Source organism: Marmota flaviventris, chromosome 9 (assembly GCF_047511675.1).
Source record: "Marmota flaviventris isolate mMarFla1 chromosome 9, mMarFla1.hap1, whole genome shotgun sequence".
Taxonomy (NCBI): Eukaryota; Metazoa; Chordata; class Mammalia; order Rodentia; family Sciuridae; genus Marmota; species Marmota flaviventris.
In genome coordinates, this window is record NC_092506.1 from 14,276,564 (window position 1) to 14,302,832 (window position 26,269).

Sequence of the window (26,269 nt, forward strand, 5' to 3'; positions counted from 1 at the left end):
CACGAGGGGAGGGACTTCCCTAAAGCATCCCTCAGTGGACCCTGAAGTCAAAGAATGTATTCTACTCTCTCCTTGGCACTGCTAGTGGCACCTGGCCCCTTCCATCAACAGATACTCATTAGCTGTCCACTGACGCCAGGCAGTGAACTGAAGGTACAGAAACAGCAGCAAGCAAGGCTCACACTGCCCCTTCCCCACTGAAAAGTTCAAGGCCCCCTGGGGAAAACAGACATCAAAGCAGTCACGGGAAGTGACTGGCGTATTTCAAAAAGGAAGGGAGAGGGAGCTACAGGAGCAAACAGTCCACTGGGGGAATCACAGACAAGCTTAATAATGTCTGCAGAGGATTCTGGATGTGGAAAGCCTGTTACCTAAAGAGCCCATTTGTGACAAGATCGAGAAGAAGACTTTCTTATTGGGAGAAAGAAAGTGAGTTTTTCCTTCCACAGACATTAAGCATATGTTATGTGCCAGGAACTGTGGTATTTCTAACAAGCCATTGTACGTTTATTCATTCATCATTTATTCCACAAATATTTCCTAAGTACTTTCACCTGCCAGGGACTTTTTTTAAAGCACGGAGAACACAGCAGAGAGCTATGCCCTCATGAACTTGCATTCTTGTAGGGTGACAGAAGCTAAAATTCCAGAGGAAAACATATTAGATGGTGATAAGGGCTATCTAGAAAAATACAGCAGAAAAGAATGTCAGGGAGCCTGTTTTCCATTTTAAACAGGGTGATCAGAGAAAACCTCATTAAAAGGTGATCTGTGAGCAAAGATTTTAGAGGAATCCAGACAGCAAGCTAGCTAGGAGAATAGTATTGTAGGAGAGGATATAGTAAGTGCAAAAGTCTTGAGGTTTCATCATGCCTGGTGTGTTCAAGGGACGGCAAGGAGTTCAGAATCTAGCAAAAGAATAATCAGATGAGGGCTGGGATTGTGGCTCAGTGGCAGAGTGCTTGCCTCGTATGTGCGAGGCACTGGGTTCAATCCTCAGCATCATATAAAAATAAATAAATAAATAAAAGTATCGTGTCCGTCTACAACTAAAAAAAAAAAAAAGAAGAAGAAAAAAAATAATCAGATGAAAAGGAGCGCTCTTAAAGTTCAATGTGACAAGCAATGTGGCTGGAACATTTTGCTAATGAATTAAGGAAAGCCATGCCAGAATTCTAGAGCTGGGCCACATAGGCAAGGTTTAGTATTTGCTGGAATGAAATGTTTTTAAAGAGATGGAAATGTTAACTACCCTGAGGTGGTCATTCCACATTGTATGTCTATGTCAAATTATATACAATTAAAATAATATTTTATTACAAAGAAACTGGAAGCAAGGTCAATGTTAAACAGAGCCATTGTCCTCAGGACAAGTAAAACCAAAAGCTGACTTGGCAGCACAGGGACAGGTGTGGTCAAGGTGAATGGGATCAGACTCCTCCCTGAAGCCCCCTTCCCCTTTCCCCGGTGTGTCTCCTTTGTTCCTTGTTTTTTCTCTGCTCGTGACCTTCTGGTCATCCACTGATGGTGATCTCCGGGTGAACTCTGCTCGGGGTGACAGCACACCCTGGCCCAGCCCCACCACCATCCTTGACCAGCTGTGTGATCCTGGGTGAGTCCATCTCTGAGCTTTCACACTCACATCTGTTGCTTTTCACTATTCCCCACACGCACACACAAAATATAGAGATGATCACAGTTTAGTCACTTAACGACAGGAAGCTGGAGACGTTTCACTTAATGATTCTTTTTTCTTCCCACATGTGCATCCCCCATGCAAGCAGAAGCAGGTTGGGAGTCATCTGCTGGGGGCTCCTGGCTCCTGCACAAGATTGTACCGGTGTGTTCTGTGCTAGCCCTGTGGCCAGTCAGTGACTGGTCTGAGTCTCCAAGGAGAGGTTATTGCTGATACTGGAGTTTCCTTATGTACAGATGGCACACTGTGGCCTGAGGTTCCCCTTCAGCCCCCATTTCTTAAAGCCACAGGCTTTATTGGGCCATCGTTAAGAAGGATGAGGGAGCCTGAAGTTCCAGTTCTGCCTTGTCCCATGAGGAAGCATCTATCTCCCAGTTTCCTCTGTCATAGTGATGTCATGAATGAATAGGCTGCCACCCTTGCCACCTGTGACCTGGGAGAACGGACGCTTTGTAAATACCCAGCCTTTACCCAGAGATGGTAAAATAGAAACCCATTCACTGCAGAGAAGAAGAGGCCCATTGTAGCCACCAGTTGGCCCTCTCTGGGGTCAGGTGCTTCATCGAGTTTCTCCCTTTAATCTTTAACACAAGAGAAACCCTAGGGGGAAAATAAGTAGGACAAGCGCATTTCCCCGAGAAGCAATTGGCAGAGTGAGCAGGTTGGCATAACCTTGGCCAGCTCTCTGCAGCTGAGAAATTGTGGCAATTATTCTTAGCATCAGAGGCACAAGCACTTTTTATGACTTTCAAAATGTCCAGGCAAGAAAAAGGAAAAGAAGAAGGTTTAGATGAAACTCCTTTGGGATAGGAGGAACCAAGAATAGGACAGGTGGGAGCCACCTGCACCCTTGGTCATTTTGTCATCCATCTTTCCTTGTGGAAGGTGCTCTAGTAGCCAGGACTGACATTTATACATATAGAGAGAGACATACATATTTCCTGCCTTCAATAGCTTTATAGGCTACCATAGGAAGGCCATATATATGATCAATCATTTCTAAACCATGATGCAAATTCAGAGGAGATGATTTCTAAGGAAGTGGCATTTTGGCCTCAACCTTGACACTTAAAATTTCAAACTTCCTGTTCTCGTTGTCCTGCCTAATTTTCTTGGATAGCCTAGAAAATGACATATAACTTACTTATTATATTTATTGCCTGTCCCCCTCACTGCCATGTAAACTCTGACCAAGACTTCTGCCTCACTTTCTGTCCACCTCAGCCTTCCCCCTGAAGAAAAATGCAAAGAAAAAGTGATGTGCTCTATGTTCACAGAGTACCTTCGATGTTTCAGAACAGCACCATATGCACTGTATCCTGAGAAGGTTATGTGACTTTCCCTGTTCTTCTGAAGCAGGGACACAGGGAGGCAGGGGCTAGAAGCTTACCCGGGCCATTCACACCCACCAACCTTACAGAGATGAATTAGAACCTCATGGGGCATATAGAAAGTGCTCAAGAAACAGAAGTTGTTATTTCACTTTTTCTTGTACTTTTCAAAAGGAAGATATCAAATTATCTTAGTACTAACAGCTGGCATAGGAAGCCGTGTTTTTCCTTTGACTTTCCTGCTTATTACAATGCCAGAAATTAAAATCACCCTTCATTTAGTGCCTTACCTTTTACAAAGATCCAAGAAGGTCTTTTTCCAACTTCCGTAGTGTGACACAGATGGCCTCGCTGATGGAAGACTCTTTCTTATGCTTTGCTCTGGAACAATTCATAGCATGTATTCACTAATCGCATCCTCAGTACAGTCGCAAGCCAGTCTGAATTTTAACACCCTGACAACCCATCATTAGAGGGATACACTATTTCTATGTATAATTACAATAAACGCATTCAAACAAAGCATAATACTTCTCAGCGATGAAAGCTGATTTTCTCAAAGAAGTGGAGACATTTTTTACTAATGACGCCTCATTACCAGTAACTGGTGAAAATAATGGCATGTTAGCACATTACACAGCTACAGAGAATAATTGTTAGGAACCTTCCTCAAGGACTCCTTCATTTTCTTGTTTCTCCAAGATATAAACCAAAAGATCCCATGTAGTAACAATATGTGTAAAAAAGTAAACCATATAATCACCTTAACCAAACCAGCATGATCAGTATGGAGTATCAAGTTGTCTATTAGCACCATGAGGTCAAGATCTGTATATATCTTGAGCAAGTGAGATGGCGCTTGGGGTGTCCAGGAGGCTCCATAGGTGAGGCAGAGCTCTGGGTGTCCAGGAGGCCTCATAAGGTAAGGCAGAGCTCGGGATGTCCAGGAAGTCTCCTGGCAATGCCATTTCAAAGAACCTTGAGCTTGGTGTTACCTACTGGAGAGGAAAGGAATTTCTGATTAACTGTATATGTCAGCTGGGACTCTTTTATTGTAAATCACCAAAGACAACTTGAACAAGCTTGTACAAAGCAAAATAAATTTTATTATAAGAATATGTATATTCAAGTCAGGGCACAGTTGCACACTCCTGTATTCCCAGAGGCTGGGGAGCCAGAGGCAGGAGGATAGTGAGATCAAAGAGAGACACTCAGTGACCCTGCCTCTAAATAAAAAATATTTTTTAAAAAGTGCTGGGGATGTGGCTCAGTGGTTAAGCACCCCTGGGTTCAACCCCCAGTGCCAAAAAAAAAATGTTATTCAGAACCCAAGCCAGGATTCCAGTTGGAAACTCTGTAGGAAGTCGGGTAGTACTTTTTGTCCATCTATTGTATAAGTTCATTCTTGGTATTCCTCTCTCTCTCTCTCTCTCTCTCTCTCTCTCTCTCCACCTTCTACCTACTGTGCTGTGCAGAATATATAAATTCACAGAATCCAAGTTTAGATGCTTTGGGTTTAGTTGCATGCATACCTCTTAACTCTCTCGACCTACTTCCAAATTCCCAGGAAATTATTCTAATTGGCTTAAACTGAGTTAAGAAAAAGTTGTGGTTCAAGCCACTTGTGACCCAGGGTCACTGCCATCTATTACAAAATATATGACTGGTGATTCTATCATTGTAGGCTAGAAGGGGAGTAAACATGCTGTGTTCAAGAAACAGGAAGGGCAATGTGAATAGAGGGTGCCGAGGGACACTATCTCAAACCTAATATTCCCAGGGAGAACTCATAATGAGTCCACTTTTTTAAAAATGTTCTTAAATAGAAGGGAAAGCAGTACAGTAGAAGCAGGGGACCAGTGAAAAAGGAGGTGGGGAAGAAAAGGGAAAGGGGGAGAACTGACCAACTTATGCTGTACGCAGGTGTGAACATATCCCAATGCATTCTAATTTTATATATAACTATAATGCACTAATTTAAAAATAAATAGAATAAAGACCAATGGAATAGAGTAAGGGGATCTGAGGATAAAGGAGGGAAGAAGAAGGGATAATACTGAGGACTGAAATGGAGAAAACTATGCTATATGCATTTATGAATATGTTTAAATGAACCTCACTATAATGTGTAACAACAGTGCACTGAAAATGAAAACAAAAAATGTTCTGCTCCCTCTGATCAAAATCCTTACATTCAGTTCTTCCCTGTTTTCTCATACATTCAACATTTAATCTGTGGTTGTCTGTTGCCACATAATAAATTATTCCAAAACTCAATGGCTTCAAAAAACAATTATTTATTATCGCTCATGGGTTCTTAGATTCATGGATTCAGACAGGACATAGCAAGGCCACAGATACCATACAGAAGGGCTAGGACTTTATTAACTCACTCACTTGCATATCTGGCTACAGTTGAAGGACTCTCAGGGCTGTGACCATAACACTCCTCCCATGGCCTCTTCATGTACTATAGGCTTCCTCACAAAATGGTGGCTAAGTTCTTTGGGCAAAAGTGGGAGCCAGGCAGAAACCATCTTGCTATGCTATACAGGACCTAGCATCAGCATTCACATAGTGTCTCTTTCTCCACATTCTATTGATTGAACTACTTGCTAAGATTTGCCTGGTTTTGAGAGGAAGGATCATAAACCCTCACATCTCGATGGAGGCATATATCAACATCATATTGCAAGGAGAGTATGGGTGCATGTATCTTGGTGTGGTTATCTTTAAAAACTAAAGTCAGCTATACTATCTATAAATTTTCTTAAATCTACCTCCAGAAAACATCTCAAACCTGACCTCTTTCTCCACCATTACCATCCTAGATCAGCTGTTTTCAAAATGTTTTAGACTATTGTCAATTGCTTTCAAACTGGTCTCTCTACTCTCACTTTTAAACTCCTTTCTGTCAGTTCTTTACAGAAAAAGCTGAAATGTCTTTTCTCTGTTCCACCATCTTCGTCACCTTCAGAATAAAATTCAAAGTATATACACCCTTCATAAATGGCTCATGGCTGGCCACCTACAATAAGAAGTTCTATTATAGGTTTGAGGGCAGGGAAAGCTGTTGAAGATTTATCAATTCCTCCAAGCTATCACCAATCTAGTCTCGGTGTACCCATGACTAGAAATAAGTAGCGTTCCAAGAGATCTATGGTGAACTTTGGCAGATTTCAAAGATGTGTGATGCAGCAGGGACTTGAACTCTGAATGCTTGTATAATAAACATGGTTTGGAATTGATACCCCCACGCATGGTCTATTTCTTTTAAAACTCTCACTATGAAAAATATATAAGGCACATCAAACCTGTGCAACCCTGTTCATGTCATATGCCCCAGACCTTATCTGAATGCATGATCATGATGGACAATATAAATACTGAGGAAGGTCAGTTGATTCATGTTTCTTCTCTGAAGAATTTTAACCAAGAAACATAGATACTGTAAGCCACTTTGGTGGTAAGAACTTGAACTGATTATCTTCATATATTTTAGGGCTGGCGGTCATATTTAGCCCCCGTACAGAGGACATTGGTCAAAGGATTCAAAAAGAATCAGAGTGAATCAGAAATGAATCAGACCACAACACCCCTGAGATATGAGAACAAAGTTTTGGTTCCCAGTAGCTTTTGGAGTCCAGTTCCCAGGGTGCCTATCTGCATTCAGCTCCCTTATCCTTGAAATTGACTATTTTTTCTTGACAATAAAACTCCCCACTGTTACTGAGGTAGCTTGAAATGATTTCCATTTGCCACAACCAACAATCCCTGACTAAGAGAGCCTGAGAGGGTGTCAGGTGGAGAATGGAGCTTGAACCATGGGAAACATGTTGCCACCAGCCATTTAACTGAGGTACTCAGAAGAGCATCAACTCACGCATCTACCTGCTCACGTCTACTTCTTTGGTTCCCAGAAAATTAAATTCTTTAAAAAACCTCCAATCCATTTTCTAAGTCTCATCAGAAAAGCACCTGCCAGTCAGTGAAAATCTACTAGACACGAGAAGAGCAATGTACAGTTCTTTCTGGACAGGATGGGCCATCCTTACCTGGCTGACAGGTCATCAGTGGAAATTCCAAGCCTGCCATATAGCATTAAGCAGAAGCTACTTGCCAGCCACTCCACAATCTTCTTCTCTCCCTCCCTCCCTTCTTTCCTTCTTTCATTTCTTCTTTTATTTTATTTCTTTTCCTTCCTTCCTTGCTTATTTCTTTTCTCACAACCATTATTTTTTGTTACTAAAGGATAAGAGTCCAATGATGACCAAAACAGACAAAGCTCTTGCTCTTTTCAAGTTTGCAATACAGTTGGGAAAATAGACATTAAATAAATATCAAATAATCACTCAGCAATATAAATATATACCTACATTAAAAGCTACAAAGAAGATTTATATGAAAGAGAATAAGAGGTTCATATGACCCTGACAGGGAAGTCCTGAGAAGATTACTGAGGAAGGAAGTTAAAACCGGTGCAGGTAGGAGCAACTTCCAGGAAGAAAGTGCTAGAAGGAACAGATCAGCCGGCATGAATAGGTCAGGGACTGCAGCTATCCAAAGTCATACACTTGAGTGAGTAGAAGCAGCTGTTGGTGCCAGGACTCAGCTAAGAAAAGTATGGAGCGAAGCGAGGATAGCTGTTAGTTGGGACTGGATTACATAGAGTCCAAGAGCCAGGTTCAGGGATTGCTGTCCACCCTAACAGCAACGGAAATCACATACGCCAAGGCATAATATTGGCTGATAGGTTATTAGAGAGAATGTCTTATTATCCTATAAAGAAGTTTGTTATGGTTTTGTTCAGGAATGTTCTCCAAGGGTTCACATGTTTAAGGCTTAGTCCCCAGTGCAGCAGTGTTCAGAGGTGGGACTTTGGGGAAGTGATTGGATCATGAGGGCTCTAACCTCATCAATGGATTAACCCACTGATGGATTCATAATTGAATGGAAACTGTATGATGTAGGACGTAGGACCTAATTGAAGGGAGAGGGTCTTTCAGAGCATGCCCTTTGGGACAATATCTTGTCCCTGGCCCCTTTCTTTTTGCCTCTTTTCTTTCTCTTTTCTCCTCCTCCTCCTCCTCCTCCTCCTTCTTCTCTCTCCCCCCTTTCTCTCTCTCTCTCACAAATGGAACTCAGAATTTAAGAAGACACTCACTTTAGGGACTGACCTCATACTTTACCAGTTTCAAGAGTAAGCACCTCCTTAGGAGTAGTCGCTATGGTATGCCATCTTCCAAGGGGCCTGTGATGGTCACCTTGTGCCGCAGTCCGGCTGCAGCAAAATAACCGGGGGGTGACGAACAACTTGTGTAGATTGATACAGCAGGAGTGGAAGCCGTTTATTGTAGGACAGGAGCGGTATTTCTACATTCCACACAGCTTATCTTAATTAACATAAAATAGATACAGCAGTCAACCAATCAGGAATCTCCACACTTAATGGCTTGCTTTTGTTACTTCTCAAACCACTCCCTCTGGCATTTTGCCAGGCGCCATCCAGACTTGTTTACAGACTCTAACAACCTTGGGTAGGTGATAGTTCTCAGCTATTTGGTCAAACATCAGTCTAAGTGTTGCTGTGAAGGTATTTTTCAGATACGTTCAACAGTTAAATCGGATAACTGAAGAAAGCAGAGCACCCTGCATAATATGAACAGGCCTCATCCATCAGTTGAAGGCCTTACTGGAAAAGACAGAGGCTTCACAAAGAAGGAAGAATTCTGCCTCCAGATGGGCTTCAGAGTGAAGATCACAGCCTCATCTCTCCCTGAGTCTGCAGCATGCAGCTTTCAGACTTATTAGCCTCCACAATTGTGTGAACCAATTCCTTAAAAGAATTACTTGCAGATGGATGCATAGGTGTATAAACAGACACACAGATGATTTATTAATAGATATGTGTATAAATATATATGCATAAAAAGTGAGAAGTATGTCGATATGAATATATCTCCTGTTGTTTTTTGAAGAACCCGAATGCAGGACTTTGCAATCACTATCATCAAAAGTAAGTCAAACTCAGAAAGTCCAGGGTCAAATGTTTTCTCTCATCTATGGAAGCCGGAGAGCAAAATAAAATAACAAAGGGATCTTGTGAAAATAGAAAATGAGAGCAACAGAGTAAAGGAAGGGAAATAGGGGATAGGGGAGGAGAGGGAAAGGAGAGGTACTTGAGAAGAAAGTCAACCAAATTCTGATATGTGCATGTGTGAACATATCACGACGAATCCCACTAAATTGTGTAATTACAATGCACCCCTTAAAAAAGCCTATGTCTAAGCAATTAAAAGCTCATCTGCTCAAGGTCAGTGTAGTGAGAGGTGAACTTCGTGCAACTCTGAAAACAAACGGCCAGCATTCAATTCTAGATATGTGTCCAGCTTTCTTGACCTCCTTGTGCCTCCATTTCTTTGTCCATAAACGGGAGACAATATCGGTATTAATCTCAAAGCACTGTTGTGAAGAATAATTGAGGGAATGTATACAAAATGCCCAGAATAATGCCTGAGCCAATAGGAAACCTCAACAGGTGTCAGGATGTGTTAATTTACTAAGGCTGTGATAACAAAGGACCACCAGCTGTTTGGCTCAAATGACAAAGTACCAAAAACGTGGGCGGCTTTAACCGACTTGTCCTCACAGTTCTGGAAACCAGAAGTCTGATATCAAGGTGCCTGCAGAATTGGTTTCACTTGAGACTATGAGGGACGGTCTGTTCCAGTCCTTTCCTTAGTTTGTCTTCTCCTTCAGTATCTTCCATCATCTCCTCTCTCTGCTGGCCGTCTCCGTGTCCAAGTTTCCCTTTTCATAAGGACACCAGTCGTATCGGACTAGGGCCAACCTAATGACCTTGTTTTTAATTGATTGCCTCTATAAAGATTCTACCTCTAAATAAAGTCACATCCTGAGGTACCGGAAGTTAGGACATCAGCAAGTGAATTTTGAAGGGGACCCAATTGGACCATTAACCCAGAATTACGATTCCCCTGGATTCGTCTGCACAGCAAGTTCCTTGTTGTCTGTGGTGGGCTGGGCTTTCCTACAATCAGACCCTGAGCTGTGGAATTGAGGGCAAATTGTTTACCTAAGAGGTGACCCCAAGAAGTGCAGGTAGGGAGGTGGACAAGAGAGATAAGAAAGGAAGAACAGGCCAGGTCTGTGAGCAGCTGCTTCATGCTGAGACCTGTAGCAATGTCCGGGAGACAGCCGGGAGCACACCTCGGAACTGGACCATCCTGGAAGGAGGAGTCTGAGAATTTTCCTACAAGTCCAGACACTCCTTCTGGAGGGCTACTCTCCCGGCCTTAGCTTCCTTCCTGACAAGCTTGAGGCTAGAGAAAGTCCTCAGGAAAAGAGGGGAGGGTGTTTACAGGAGAAATCCCCCAGGTGGTGTGCACTGGGGTGGCCAGTGCTGAGGGGACATGAGAGGGGCTGCGACAGCCTCTACTGTGTTGCTGTGCACGGCTGAATCCCACCAAGCATGACCATGACCTCGTAGTGCATGGACACTGGAAGGTCTGTCTGCCCTGAAGGAACTGCTTCCTGGCATTCTGCAGGCAGAACATCCAAAAGCTGCAGGGAGGAATCACTCTATCGGGTCTCGGGTGCGACAGGAGGGAACGCCATCTCTCCCTGGCTGTGTTTTCAGTGTCCCCAATCATGGCTATAAAGATCAAAGAAATCATGAAGGATTGGGAGGTGATAATAACTCCTGTTCCTTTCCAACTCTCTCAGCTTCACCACAGAACAAAACATCCACAGCATTGATTTTTATTGCAAGCCAAAACACTCTACTTTATTAGTGACTAATGCAGTCTGCAGACAACCCTGTGTCTCCAGGCCATTCACTGGGCTGAGAGCAAAGTGCTCAGACTCTTAATTTCCTTTCTGAACACCAAGTTTTAGTCCAAAATTGCTTTCCTGCCCCCCACCACCTCTACTTTAAATATCTCCTGGCTCTTTCTCTCCTCTTCCAACTTGCTTATGTGATTTCCCCCACACTATTATTACCAGCAATTAATATTTATTGGCATAAAATGATACAGAGCAGATTAATCCCAGAAACATTCTTCCATCCATCAAATCCTAATTCTTCCGCCATCCTATCTGCTCTTTTCGTATGCTGAGTCATATTCTAGTGATATAGCGACACTATTAATAATCCCTCGCATTTAGATAGCTCAGGAAATCAGAGAGCCCGAGAAGTTGTGAAAGGTCATCTGATCCAGAGACTGTGCGGCATCCTATGTACCAGGCCCCTCTTATCTGAGCCGGGGGTCACACTCTGGTGGGCCACAGAAGAAGTAGAGATATCAGGTAAGCATTTTTTAGCCCATACGTGATTTTTAAAAATCAAGAAACTTCCCATTTTTAAAACTCAGTTTCAAACTTTCTTTAAAAAAGAAAAACTGTTTTCTCATAGTGCATGGCAATACTCGGTTAGAGCCCAGAGGTGGTGGCTCCTATAGAAGAGGGTTTTCTTGTGCATGATTCACCACCCTTCCTGGTGAATAGTCTCAGTCTGAATCACTCAGTTACTCGGGTTCTCTGATGTTTGAATCACCATTAAAAAAAAAAAAAAAAAAACTCAAAAGACAAACTTGGGAAAAATGTTTGCAATACAAATGACGAAGAACTGGTTTTGCTAATATACAAATTACCCTTACAAGCCAAAATTGACAAAATACATTAAAAATTTACAAAATAAATATAAATGATGTAAGTATATGAGACAATTCTAAGCCTTATTAATAATCAAATTAACACTAATTAAAATAATGAGATGCTTTCCAAGTAAATATTGGTCATGATATTTTAAAAAGGTTGTTCCCCGGTGCCATGAGAATGCTGGGACACCAGTGGTTTCATTCATTGTGCATTGGAACGGCCCTTCTTTAGGAAATCCAGCAATAGCCCACTTTGCATGTTCCAAGCCTGTGATTTTAATTGTTCCCATCCTTCATTCTCTCATCCAGTCTATCCCCCAGTCACATCACGGCTTCCAGAGCTAGCTCCCAGCTGCACCATCCCAGATCTCCATACCAATCAATTCTCGTGATTCCACTCAGTCTACAATTCCTGGGACTCATGCCCACTGGCCTTACCCTAGAGGATTCCCACACAGCTTGTCTCTGCCCACAGGTCTCCCGGGAAATGCAACAATGGTGGCTAACATGGTGGTCTCCCCGAATTCGGGTTCCTGAATTGTCCAGGATTGCATTTCTACCCCAACTTCTATCCCTGCAGTGGATGGTGATCCTAATTGGAAAAGAAATGTAAGGTCCTAGGACAACTAAAAACAACAACAACAACAACAAAACAGTAACAGCAAGACCAAAACCATTCACATTGATGCCTGGGGTAGTTTGGTGCAGTGTAGAGAAATGGAACATTAGTTCACAGGCCTCATTCTCTAGAAATATCTTTGCTCAGCAAAGACTGTCTGTCCTCATGGTTAGAATGAAGTAGTACCCATGTGCCCCCAGCATCCTTAGCTCATGCTTCTTACCCAGCCCTTGCAGTCTGACACCCACACAGCCCCACCGCTGTTAGTAGAAGTTTACTTATTTGAGTTCAGTTTTTTGTTTGTTTGTTTGTTTGTTTAAGATTCCATAGGTAAGTGAGATCATTTGGTTTTTGTCTCTCCATGTCTGGCTTATTTCACTTAACATACTGTTCTCCAAGTTCATCCATGTGGCCACAAACGGCAGGTTTTCCTTCCTTTTTAGTGTGGAATAGTACTTCAGTGTGTGTGTATGTGTGTTCATATGTGTTTGTGTTTGTGTGTGTGTGTGTGTATCATGTTTTCTTTCCATGACTCATGGATGGATACTTATTTTGATTCCATAGCTTGACAGCTGTGAATTATGTTGCAACTTTAAAATACAGTTGTCATCAATAAGTGGGGGTGAAGACTAGTTTCATGGATTAAACAAAAGGAAATAAAGGGAAGGGAGGAGGGAGGAGAATAGGGGAGACAGTAGAGTGAATGGGACATAACTTTCCTGTGTTCATAGATGGTTATGTGACCAGTGAAACTCCACACCATGTACAACCATAAGAATGGGATCCTAATTAGAATCAGTTATACCCCATGTTTGTGTAATATGTCAAAATACACTCAACTGTCATGTATATCTAAAAAAAAGAACAAAAAAATTAAAACAGAGTGGCCATTCAGCCATAGTGCCTGGGCTTATCTAACCTTGCCAGGCCTCTCTTGTTCCTTGATAAAAAAAGAGCCAGCAAGAGATGAGAAGGGGAAAGCTGGTCCTACACATGAGTTGAGAGTCCTTCCCTCAGAATCCTGAGACTATGTCTCCTCTCATTGAACAAAGGACCTCAATAAATTAGTCTAGTGACACTTTTACCAAATGATGATAGGAGGCTGGTATCTGCAGGCAAAAGAATAAAATTAGACCCTTACTTTACACAATATGCAAAAAAAATAACTGAAAAATGCATCAAATACCTAAACATAGGGCTAAAACAAAATTTTTTAAACAGAGAAAATTTTGTGTCCTTGGACTTATTTTAAATATGACAGCAAAAGCACAGGAAATAAATGTAAAAATAAACAAATGGGGCTTCATAAAAATTAATAACTTGTGTATAAAATAATGCTATAAACAGAGTAAAAAGGCAACCTACAGAATGAGCAAAAATATTTGTAAATCATGTAACTTATATGGGGTTAATATGCAGCATATAAGGGAACATATACAACTCAAACAACCTAATTTTAAAATGAGCAAAGAGCTTGAAGAGCCATTTTTTTCTAAAGAAGATACAGGAATAACCAAGAATCACATGAAAAATGGTCAATATCTCCAGTCTTTAGAGAAATGTAATTTCAAATCCTCAATGAGTTGCCACTTCATATCCATTAACTAGGATGGCTAGTGATTAAAAAAAATAGAAAATAAGTGTTGACAAAAATGTGGAAAAATGGATTCTTTGTATTTTCCCAGTAGGAATATTAAATAGTGCAGCTGCTGGTGAGAAGCACTAGGTGTCCCCTCAAAAACTTAAATATGAAGCATACCATATGGGCCAACAAGTCCACTTTTAAGTGCACACCCAAAAGAATTGAAAACATGGATTTGAACAGATATTTGCACATCTGTGTTTATAACAGCATTTTTCACAATAATCAAAAAGAGGAAACTCAAGTGTCCGCCAACAGATGAATGCATACGATAATGTGGTATATACGCATAATGACATGTTATTCACTCATAAAAAGTAATGGAATTCTGATACATGCCACAATGTGGATGAACCTTGAAAACATTGTGCTAAGTGAAATAAGTCAAAAACAGAAGGACAAATGTCATATGATACCACTCATATGAGGAACAGAGAAAAGGTAAATCCACGGAGATAGAAAGTGGAACAGTGGTTCCCAGGAGATGGAGGGGGAGGTTGATGGAGAGTTATGGGCACAGAGACTCAGTGTGGGAGGTTGAAATAGTTCTGGAGATGAGTGTGCAAATATACTGGGTGCCACCAAATTGTACAGTTAAGTGGTTAAAATGGTAAAGGTAATCTTATCCATACTTTACCACAATGAAAAAAAAAGGTTAAATAATCAAGGGGAAGATTTTTAAGTTAGTTTTCAAGCTGTGGGCCAAGTTCTAAGCTACCCACTGGAAATACAGTGAGACACAAGATCAGCAAAGTCCCTGCCCATACACAGTGTACCACTACCACAATGAAGCACACAGCTGCATAAATTTAAAAGATATAATTTGGGGGGGGGGTGGTTCTATGCTCAGGCAAAGTAATGTAAGGAGATAATGCTCAGGGAAAGGAGGCGGGGTAGGAGTGCTATTTTAGATGCAGTGTCCAGAGATGCCTCTTGAAGTTGGCAACATTTGAGCAGAGACCTAAATGATGAGGAACAGCCACTTCAGGGTTTGGAGGAAGAGTTTGCCAGGCAGAGGGACATCACATGCAAAGGCCACAAGGTAGAGATGAGCTTAATAATCAAGAGCACCAGGAAGGAACAGATGAGAGCAGAAAGATAGGCAGGTGCCCGCTCATAGGGGCCTAATAGGCTGTAGTAAGGAGTCTCGATTTTTATTTAGGACTACTAGGGAGTCATTAAAAGTATTTAAGCAGGAGAGTAACATAGTCTCATGGACATATCTAGAAGAACACTGAATCACCACTTTGGAATACTGACAAGGCAAAGAGAGAACAGGAACCCCATTAGTGAGAAATGCCCCCCAAACTCCATATGCAAACAACTGAGCCAGAAATAGTTCTATGCAGTGACTGATACATAGAGCAAATTAGAATCCAGGTCATCTACCTCTTTGGTAATATCTTCCCTTTGGATGCTGAACATTCTTGCAAAGTTAAATCTATTCCTGTACGGGAAGCTAAGTTGTGTTCCATTTCAGATCAAGAAAATAGGTTGTTTCCAATCAAAACAGCCAGGGACTTTCCCCACCATCCACCATTTATTTCCTTATATTTCTCTAATCTCATGACCACCACTTAGGAAACCAGGACCAGTTTGCTGGGGCTACGCATGAACATGGGCCATTTTCCTCACATCTGAAGTTTGAGAAACCCAGAATGCAATCCTTTGATTCATAAGACTCAGCACCTCGTAGCACCTAAATTTGGAGGATCCTAAGAAGAGACTAAAGATGATTGGGAGGAGAAAATAGCATTAGGCAAATGAATTTCATAAAGGTTTGATCATCAGAGTCTCTTTATTGAAGATGAATGTCTCTTCAGACAGTGAGCCATGCTGATATAATGCTGCAGGATCTTTCTGCACTTGCATCTGGAAACATCCTTTCTCTGCTTTAAACTCTTCATTGGTTCCCTAAGGGCTGTGGGATTGAGTACAAACCTCAGAGCATCAGAAAGGAGCTCTCAAGATCTGCCTGCTCTTCTTGCTCCACCTTCGCTTCAGCAACTAAAGATGCCTGGGGTAGCCCACCACTACCCCAGCAGCCGGTCCATGACATGAACTTCTTTTTATCCTTCAAGACACTGCTGAAATGTCTCCTCCCTTTCAAAGCCATCTTTGATCATCAATCCCTGAAAGGAAAAGTTTATCATTTCCCACTCTGGCCACTACTATACCTTGCCTGTGAATCAACGGCAGAACGTGTACATGTATATTTTTGTACATGTTGCAAACATTTCTTTACATATTTCTCACTCCTTCTAAATTACAAGCTCCTTGAGATCAGGGACCATGTCTAAGTGGTCTCCAGCCCTCACTGGAGGGTTGTGAACAAAATACAAACTCAGTGAACGTTAGATCAAATTTATTATCAGAGATTATATTCAGCCTAGAAAGCAAATAATACCTCCTACCTCTTCATTCCAGTATTTCTGAAATAGGAAAGTACTCATTTAGGTTGTAAGATTCACACCTCAGTTTTTCCACAGCACTTAACACATTTTAACATACTACATTACCTACTATACTCTTTACTCATTTATTATAGTCAATGTTTCTCCTCTGTTGACTCCGTAAAGATATAAGCTCCACGTGGACAGAGAATTTCTTTGTCTATCTTCTTCATTGATAGCTCTCCAAAATTGCTCCAAAGCAGTGCCCAGCAGGTAGCAGTCCCAAATAAAGGATTAATTTATTGAATTAATGAATGAATAAAACATTTTAGGTTGTGTCTACAGCGAATCTGCAAAGCAACACACGTAGATGAGCTCTTCCTACAATACCTTTCTGAGGAGTTTTGAGACCCAGAGAAGCACATTTGGCAAGAGAAAGGTACTTTTTATTGCTGTAGCCATCATTTTTTTTTTTTACTTTTTTGTGTTTGGACTGTTATGTTTTAAATAAGGACAAAGACATGTCAAGAAAAGGAAACAGACACAATGTTCTTTTTGACTATTTTCAGAAAGCTTCATGACTTTTGAAGAAGAGATAAGTGGAGAGCCCTGAGATTCTCCTTCCCAACAGGATTAAAAGGATGAATTGTATAATGTCCACGCAGCATCTTGATCTCCACAAGCCACCTCGCAGCCCCACCACAGGGAAGCAGGCAGCCTACTTTCCTTTCAACTTCTGTCAGCTATCCTGATCTCCCAGTGATTCATCCTCCTGAACACACTATGTCTGAGGAAGATTTGCGAGAAAATATGCTCTGAAGGTTGAATTCAGCATCAGGCAAAATGAGACTCAGAACCTAGAGCTATCCTGCCTCCTTTGAACTCCATCACCAGTGAAAACCTTTCAACCAAAATGCTTCATTCCCTTTCTGCTCCCTGCACCCACTGCTGCCGGAAAGGTGTGGGAGATCCACAGGGAAGGGTGGTGTGGGTGTCCCAGCATCTCTACCCTCTGGCCATGTGCATGTGGCTTTAGTGGGGTTTTCCTTTCCTTGTAGGTTAGACAGCAGGATTTGAGCAAGGGTCGGGGGAGAAATATGAAAGTGTTTTATCTGTCCTGTATTGATCCTCATGATTAAAAAAAAGTGACTATTTTGCTCTTATCTGTGTATTGCAGATCCCCATCACCTCACCTGTACCCACAGACCAGCGTCAATGTATAAACACACACTTCCTCCAGGGGCCTAAGAGCCTGTATTGTGTGGGTTACATGCCATCGTCCCCTCTACACCATGTCCTTATGCTGATAACCTAGTTAATCTGTCCTTACACCTACGTTCCTTCTTGGAAATTAATATATATGTACAGGTAAGACCATGAGTAAAGTGTTAGTGCTGTTCTAAATGATGACAAGAACACAGCACTTTGGCTTCTGGATGAATGGAGTTAAATAGGTCAGTGCAGAGTTCGAGGGTCTACTCTCTTTATTTTTGGATATATTGAAGTCAAAGTGTTACAACTAAAAACTTGCAACATCAAAGCCCAGTTCCTAAAAAGAAAGAAATTCCTAAATTCCTAAAAAGTTGAGAAGGAATCAAAAGAAAACAATTCCAAGATTACCGGCTAGATTCTACTTCTAAAAAATTATATAAAGAGTCTATTTTAAGAATGAGACTTTCATTTTTTTAAGAACAAGAGTTTTAATTGAGATAAAGGAAAACTCAGGACGGAACTTGACATGTATTAGGTAACTTATGAATATTTCCATTCAAATGTTAATACATGTAACTGTCAAAACAACATAAACACCATTTCCTCTGTGTCTTCTATATGAATCAGAGGGAAATAAATAAAAACTTCATTTTATTTTTACCTACTTGGTACATACCTAAAGCAATTATACATATGTATCTTCAAAATCATACATGTACCAAACATCATTCATTTGTGGGCAGTGTTGGTTGTCACTCAGAAAGTAGAAGTTGGGAGGAAAATGAGGTAACAACACCCACCACCACCAATATAGCAAACCCCTGTCTAACATTTTGGTCTTTAATTTCTTTGTTTTGTAATTTAAAGATGGATTTTCTGCCATTAAACACATAAGAATTCCTGCAAAGATGGTTTCTTAAGCTCAGGAACACAGCCGAGCATGTCATGGGAGGTTAATGAGTGTGTTGACCCCCAAGGAGTATGACCACCCTGAGGAAGGAACAAACAGGTTAGCCCCTCAGGTGCCCAAGGATGGTCATGCTGTATAGAAATAAAGGTGCACCAATGAAAAGGGAGGCAAGCCAACCTCGTGGGCATGCACCTGCTGGCTTTCTCCAGCCCAAGGTGAATCCTGGAATGAAGCATACACAATCTCATGAAAGTCAAATGCCATGCACACAATACCACAATTTGTGTTTCTTAGACCTAGAGAGTCTATGTCCCTCCATCTCCACCACCACGTATGCCCGCTTTCCACATATCATACTGCAGCCAAAGAAATTTCCCCACATTCAGAGCTGACCATTCAATACCTTGCTCTTCTTGGAATCAGTTCCACAAGTCTCTAAGCAGATCTGCAAGGCCCTTTGCCCTGGTTTCTTCTGAATGCACCAGCTGCACCTCACACTAAGCTTCCCCACCTCATGCTACCGCCACTGTGGCTTCTCTTGGTTCCTCAAAGCATCCTGCCTCACAGGCTCTCACTCATGCAACTCTTCCCGTCCAGAACAATCTCCCCATCTCATGACTGTGGCATACTTAATTCTTTAGGTCTCTGCTTAAATGTTAGTTTTGCAAGGACTTTTCTTACCACGCCAAAAACGATCAGAACTCTATGATAGACAATATAACAATCCCTGTGTTTCATTTTTTGTTCTATTTTCCAAAATGATTTTTAAAAATTAATTCCCTGTAAAAAGGGTTTACTATCTGTCCATGCCCCAGGTTCTAATTCCCATGTAAGAGGAGCCATATGTTGTACTGAATACTCTGTTCTGAACTAATATCATGTCTGAGGCATAGTAGATAGTCCATAAATATTTGCTCAGTTGATGGATAAGATTGTGGGATCTCCATGGAGATGTTTCCCAAGTAATATTTCTAGCAGATATGGAGGTCATTAAAAAGTGACAGTCAGAATTCATAGTTATCTGTCTTCTGACAATAAAGTAAATGTCCTAGAGGAGATGAAAGTAGATAGTGGGTTTCATTACTGGAGGATAGGAAATAACTTGAGTTAATTGAGGCAGATGTGCATGAGTAATACTTTAGAAATAAAATAGAGCTACAAAGATATATATATATATATATGAGATTCAGTTCAGCCCTACATCTAGATAAAATTGTTTCCAACAACTAATGCAGATCATTACATTTTTCTTTCATTCTACAGTGTATTACCCTCTATGACATCTTGAAAAGTAGGCTAATATACTAATTGAACATTTCTTAGCTCACATATCCTTTCTTCTCTTTATTTTTCCTTCTGTTCACTGCTTGTAATTTTTCCATGGCAAACACCTAAATTGGATATGACTAAATGTTAAGAAACATTAATATCCACCCCACCATCCACAACCAAAGAATTTGACTGACCTTACTATGTAAAAACTGAGCTATAGGTTTGTAATTATTTTAGACACAAAAATGAGCCTCAGGAAAAAAAAACTCAACCTATACCTTGGGAAAGCATTAATAAAGAACTCAAAAAAACTTAACAACAAAAAAACCAAATAACCCAGTCAATAAATGGGCTAAGGAACTGAACAGATACTTCACAGAAGAAGAAATACAATTGATCAACAAATATATGAAAAAGTGTTCAACATCTCTAGCAATTGAAGAAATGCATATCAAAACTATTCTAAGATTTCATCTCACTCCTGTCAGAATGGCAATCATCAAGAATACAGGTAACAATAAATGTTGGTGAGGATGTGGTGAAAAAGGTACACTTATACATTGGTAGTGAGACTGCAAATTGGTGCAACCACTATGGAAAGCAATACGGAGATTCCTCAAAAAAATGGGAATGGAACCACCGTTTGACCCAGCTGTCCCACTCCTTGGTTTATACCCAAAGGACATAAAAATCAACATACTGTAGTGATGCAGCCCACATCGATATTTATAGCAGCTCAATGTACAATAGTTAAACTATGGAACTAACCTAGGTGTCCCTCAATAGATGAATAGATAAAGAAAATGTGGTATATATACTCAATGGAATATTACTCAGCTTAAAGAAGAGTAAAATTATGGCATTTGCCAGTATATGGTTGGAGTTGGAGAATATCATGCTAAGTGAAATAAGCCAATCTTACAAAACCAAAGGCTAAATGTTTTCTCTAATATGCAGATGCTAATTCACAATAAGGCAGAGGGGTACTAGAGAAGAATAGTGTTACTTTATATTGTTAGAGTCTGTAAACAAGTCAGGATGGTGCCTGGCATTTTGCCAGGGGAATGTTAGAGTCTGTAAACAAGTCTGGATGGCGCCTGGCAAAATGCCAGAGGGAGTGGTTTGTGAAGTAACACCAGCGAGCCATTAAGTGTGGAGATTCCTTATTGGTTGACTGATGTACCTAGTTTATGCTAATTAGATAAGCTGTGTGGAATGTATAAATACTGCTCCTGTCCTGCAATAAACGGCTCCTACTCCTGCTGTATCAATCTACACAAGTTGTTCGTCACCCCCCCCCCCCCCCCCCCCCGGTTATTTTGCTGCAGCCGGACTGCGGCATTATATTAGGTAGAGGGAAGTGATGGGAGGGATGGGGAGGGGATGTGGGGATAGGAAAGATAGTAGAATTAAACAGACATTATTACTGTATGCATATATGTGACTGCATGACCAATATGATTCTGCAACATGTACACTCAGAAAAATGAGAAATTATATCCCATCTATGTATGATATATCAAAGTGCACAAATGCATTCTACTGTCATATATAACTAATTAAAACAAATTTAAGAATTAAAAAAAACATTCAAACTATATCTAGAACAGGTAAGAAAAATAAATCTTATATTCTATAGCACATTGTTATTTACAAATGTGGTATTCCATTTCTCTTGAGCCTAGCTGAAGGTCTCTCAACCCTCAGTCATAGCAAGGCAGAAATTTGTCTGATAAGAAAACTGATACAGAGCATCTCCAACTCAAGGTCATAGAACTAGCTGCCCCAGCCCGGCTGGCTGGGCAAAATAACTGGGGGGTGACGAAGAACTTGTGTACATTGATACAGCAGGAGAGGGAGCCATTTATTGTAGGACAGGAGCGGTATATATACATTCCACACAGCTTATCTTAATTAACATAAACTAGATACAGCAGTCAACCAATAAGAAATCTCTACACTTAATGGCTCGCTGGCGTTACTTCACAAACCACTCCCTCTGGCAAAATGCCAGGCGCCATCCAGACTTGTTTACAGACCTTAACACTAACAAAGTTCCAGAACCCCAAATTCCATTTCTCTGCTTCATGATATCTTAGTAATTATGAAATCTAGTTGATGTTTTAAGAGAGTGAGATTAAAAACTCAAAGCATGACTTGCAGGGACTTCTGGCCTGATGAAGCGCCAGCCTTTCTCCGCTTGGGAAACCCTCACAAATCTTTTGAAGACTTTCTTCAGAGCCTCCTGCACTTCCTTGTTTCTCAGGCTGTAGATCATGGGGTTTAGCATGGGAATGATCACAGTGTAAAACATTGACACAATCTTGTCTTCCCAGAGGGACTTGCCCATGTTACCTTTCAGGTAAATGAATATGAGTGTCCCAAAGAACAGAGCCACCGCCATCATGTGAGAAGTACAAGTGGAGAAGGTCCTGGCTTTACCACCCGCTGTCTGAATCTTCAGAATGGCCCAAATGATGAACATGTAGGATATGAGAATCACTGAAACGCTCAAGATGATGACCAGGAAAGCAAAGAGGTAGATGACCTGCTCCCGGGGCCTGGTCTCACTACAGGCCAGTTTCAGCAGCGGTGGAAGGTCACAAAAGAAGAAGTCCACTTGATTGGATTTACAGAAGGAGATGGAGAAGGTACACCCAGTGCGGACCACGGAATTCACCATGGCACCAGCATATGCAGCAGCCACCAGCCCCAGGCGGGTCTGCGGTGTCATGGCCGTGGCGTAGAGGAGGGGATTACACACAGCCACGTAGCGGTCATAGGCCATCACAGCCAAAAGGAAACACTCGGTGCTACCATAGAACGTAAAAAAGAAGAACTGGGTGGCACAGCGCTCGTAGGTGATGACCGTCTTCTCAGTCCTCAAGGTCTCAAGCAACTGAGGGACAATAACAGAAGAGTAACAGATGTCCAGGAAGGACAGGTGGCTGAGGAAGAAGTACATGGGAGTCTGCAGCTGGGGTTCACTCTGAATCAGCATGATCATGCCCAGGTTTCCCCCCATGGTGGTGAGATAAAAGGCCAGAAACACGAAGAACAAACATAACTGCAGCTCTGCGTGAACCTGGAACCCCATCAAAATAAACTCCACCACCCTGGTGCTGTTCTCTGCCATGAAGCCAAGGTCACCTGCTGAAATAAAATAATAAGTCTCATTGAGGATCCACTAAGGTGACGAAGGCTGGATTTAATCATTGCTCAGTAATATAATGATTTTTTTTTTTTAGATTTGTAAACTACTGTACATTTTTCACAAACTTCGTTTCACTTGATCCTTCAGAAACCCTGGGAAGCACATGTTGTTAATCCCACTTTTGACAGAAGAATATAAGGGAAAAAAGAAGTGAAGTGATTCGTTCAAGATTCATCGTAACCAGGCAAAGCCAGGGTTAGAATGTGCTTCTTCGAATACTTCCAAACACTTGCAGGTCCCATGTTAGAGGCTATATCAGCTTCACATAGAGCCATAAAACACTGCATTGGAAAAACCCTAGTGTTATAGTCCAAAACCCTAGTGTTATAGTATTAAGGACTGGGCTTTGAAATCACCAGGTTTAAATCCTTTCAGACCTTGAGCAAGTAATTCACTTGTCTGACCCTAGGCCTCCTTCTTGGTTTAATGGGATTACAACCCAAAGTCTTAACATTAAGGTGAAGGACATATTTGCATACTGTGCATGGCCCTTGATCTCACTCACACTTAGAATTATGTTTTCCAAATGTGGTATACATACAATGAAATACTATTCAGCTATAAAAAGCAAGGAAATCCTGTTATTTGTGAAACATGGATGAACCTGGAAGACATTACATAAAGTGAAATAAAGCCAGGCATAGAAAGATAAGGACCACATGTTCTCACTCATACATGCTATCTGAAAGTTGAACTCAGATAAGCAGAGAGTAGAATAGTATAGCAGGGGTACTAAGGAGATGCTGGTCAAAAGAAAAAAAAATGTCAGTAAGTTCAGGACATCTATTGTACAACAAGGTGACTATAGTTAATAGCAAGGTATACTTAAAAATTGCTGAGAATAGGTTTAAGTGTTCTCACCACAAAAAAAGTATAATATATATTAAGTATCTTGATTTAGCCATTCCACAATATGTGCATATCTCAAAACATTGTTATAAATACCATAAATATACACATTTTTTTCTTGTTAAAAAATAAAAAATGATGAATCCATACAAAATTTTTTCTTAATTATGAGATAATGGGAATGACACACTACTAGATTCAGTCTGGAATCTTCATATCACCAAGTCCACAGCCCCCTGGAGTTCCAACATCAACTTTGCCTATGTGCACCTAAGCACAGTGAACTTAGATGCTAGACAGAGGGACATAAAGAGCAAGCACAGTTAGAACCTCCGCAGCCTGCTGCCTGCCAAGTCACTTCCCCATCTCTGCTCCTGCCAAGCATTATGGCCTGGTTTCCAAGTGCTCTTCTTATTCCCAAGGACCTGCCCCAATTAAAAAAAAAAAATACCAGATCATTATCAATCAATGAGATGCCTGCATCCTGCCATTCCAGAATTAGCCTGCAAAACTCATTAAGGGACAAAGCCGTCACATTGAGTTTACAATTCTAATACAGATGGGGTTCCTGCCAGGTACAATCTTGTCTCTGTGCCTTTGGATGCTAATAATTTGGGGAATTGAAAATATGGAATGTGGACTTCAAAGATAATTCCTCGTATACTCTTTTCATCCTTGAAACAAAACCCGAATTTGAGAAAAATCTCCTATTGCACTTTAGATAAGTAATAAATCAAACTTTGATCAGCGTTTGGCAACAATGCTCTAATGGTAGAACAAAGGTCAGCATCTGATGGGGACTTTCACCTCACACCAAGTTCTTAATAGTATAAATATTTAGATTGTTTTCCTGTTCTGAGGGCTAAATCTTATCTTGATCTTCTCCCAGAACAATGACTTGCTGTGTTCTTCAGAGTTCAAGCATATCATCCTGACCCGATGGAAAAAGAATCTGTATTCATGTTTTTATTCAGTAAGAATCTACTGAGAATTTACCCTGTACCAGGCTCTCTTCTGATTGCTTAGAACAAAACAGACTAAGAAAGATCTCTGCCTGTGGAGCAGACATTGTAGCAGAACCGTCTATATACAATATGCTTTAAAGAGAAGAAATATATTTTCTACCATGATAGCAGATGACAAGTTCTATGAAAAGAAATGCAGGATGTGGGGAATTGAGGGTATGCAAGTAAGAAGGATATTGAACAGGACCATCCTAAAGCTCATTGAAAAGCAATGTCAAGCAGAAATGATGAGATCAGGTAATAATTATTCACATTTATTTGCACACACTATTTACCCAAAATAATACTTTAAATGACATTTAAAAAAATAGCAGTAGACTTTTCCGTTCCCATTACAAACTATGTGAAGTTTTTTCAGGTCCTTTTGAGACATTTTTAAGACAACATTCTTCAAGGGTATTATCCTTCGAATAACAAAGAGAAGCCCCTGAAGTACTGGAAGTTCCATAGGGAGCCCAGGATAACCTAGCATAAAGGTAAGGCTGGATCCCAGAAATAGAGCACAGTGGCCAGGAAACGGGCCCTGAAGATACACTGAGCTTGTTCCAAACCTGGGCCTAGCCATTTCCATTTGTGTGAACTTGGACAAATTCCTTGACCCCTAGAATCAATTTTGATACCTATTCAATAACAATAATAGCACTGTTGTGCTTTGAGCAAAAGATAGAATTCATGGCAACACACTGTGCCTAATACAGAGCATATCTGACACATGAAATTATTACAAAAATGGTTTTATAACCCTTTGGTTCTTCAGCCGTTAAGAAATTTAATTTATCACTGCTTTATTGCTGAGTAAAATCAGTCTCAAATTGGGTAAACCACTCTCTCAAAATCATGCAGTTGATAAACAGCACCAGGGTTTCCACCTCTAAATCCACCACACTTTCCACTAACCTAAACCATGGCCCATACTTCAGCTGGACACATAAACTAAATTGGTTGTACTTTTATCTTTTGGTAATAATTATAATGAGCGATGTGAGGAGAGTGCCCAGGATGTTAACTATTGCTCTAGGTATTTCATGTAAACTGCTTCATTCATTCATTTCTCACAATACCCCAACATAGCCTATCTTCTTACAGACACACAAGCAGAGGCTGGCAGAGATTAAGTCGTTTGGTTAGGTAAACCACCAAGCAGGGATTTGAATCATGACCTGTCAGACCCCAAGGTCATGCTCCCAATCATCCCCTTGTTCATGAGTACAATAACAATGGGAGTTACCAGGCTGTGAGCACTTTTCTTATACCCAGGACTTTTCCAGTAGTTTTACAAACATTACCCTCTTACACTTGGGGCAAGGAGAAGACTAATATTAAATAAAAATCTTGGCAAATTACCCTAGTTCTGAGTTGGAAGCACTGCCTAGTTTCTCCTCCTTGTAACCTCACCGTATTTTGTGTGTCCTATCTGCAGGAAGGGGAAGG

The 26,269-nt window shown here is 41.0% G+C and overlaps 1 protein-coding gene across 1 annotated transcript; it reads right to left on the bottom strand.

Moving 5' to 3' along the window:
- Positions 1 to 21,887: 21,887 nt before the first annotated feature.
- Positions 21,888 to 22,886, bottom strand: LOC114099807 (olfactory receptor 9I1-like). Its single transcript, XM_027944321.2, has one exon. It carries the CDS (start codon positions 22,884 to 22,886, stop codon positions 21,888 to 21,890), a length of 999 nt encoding a protein of 332 aa, XP_027800122.2.
- Positions 22,887 to 26,269: the final 3,383 nt, after the last annotated feature.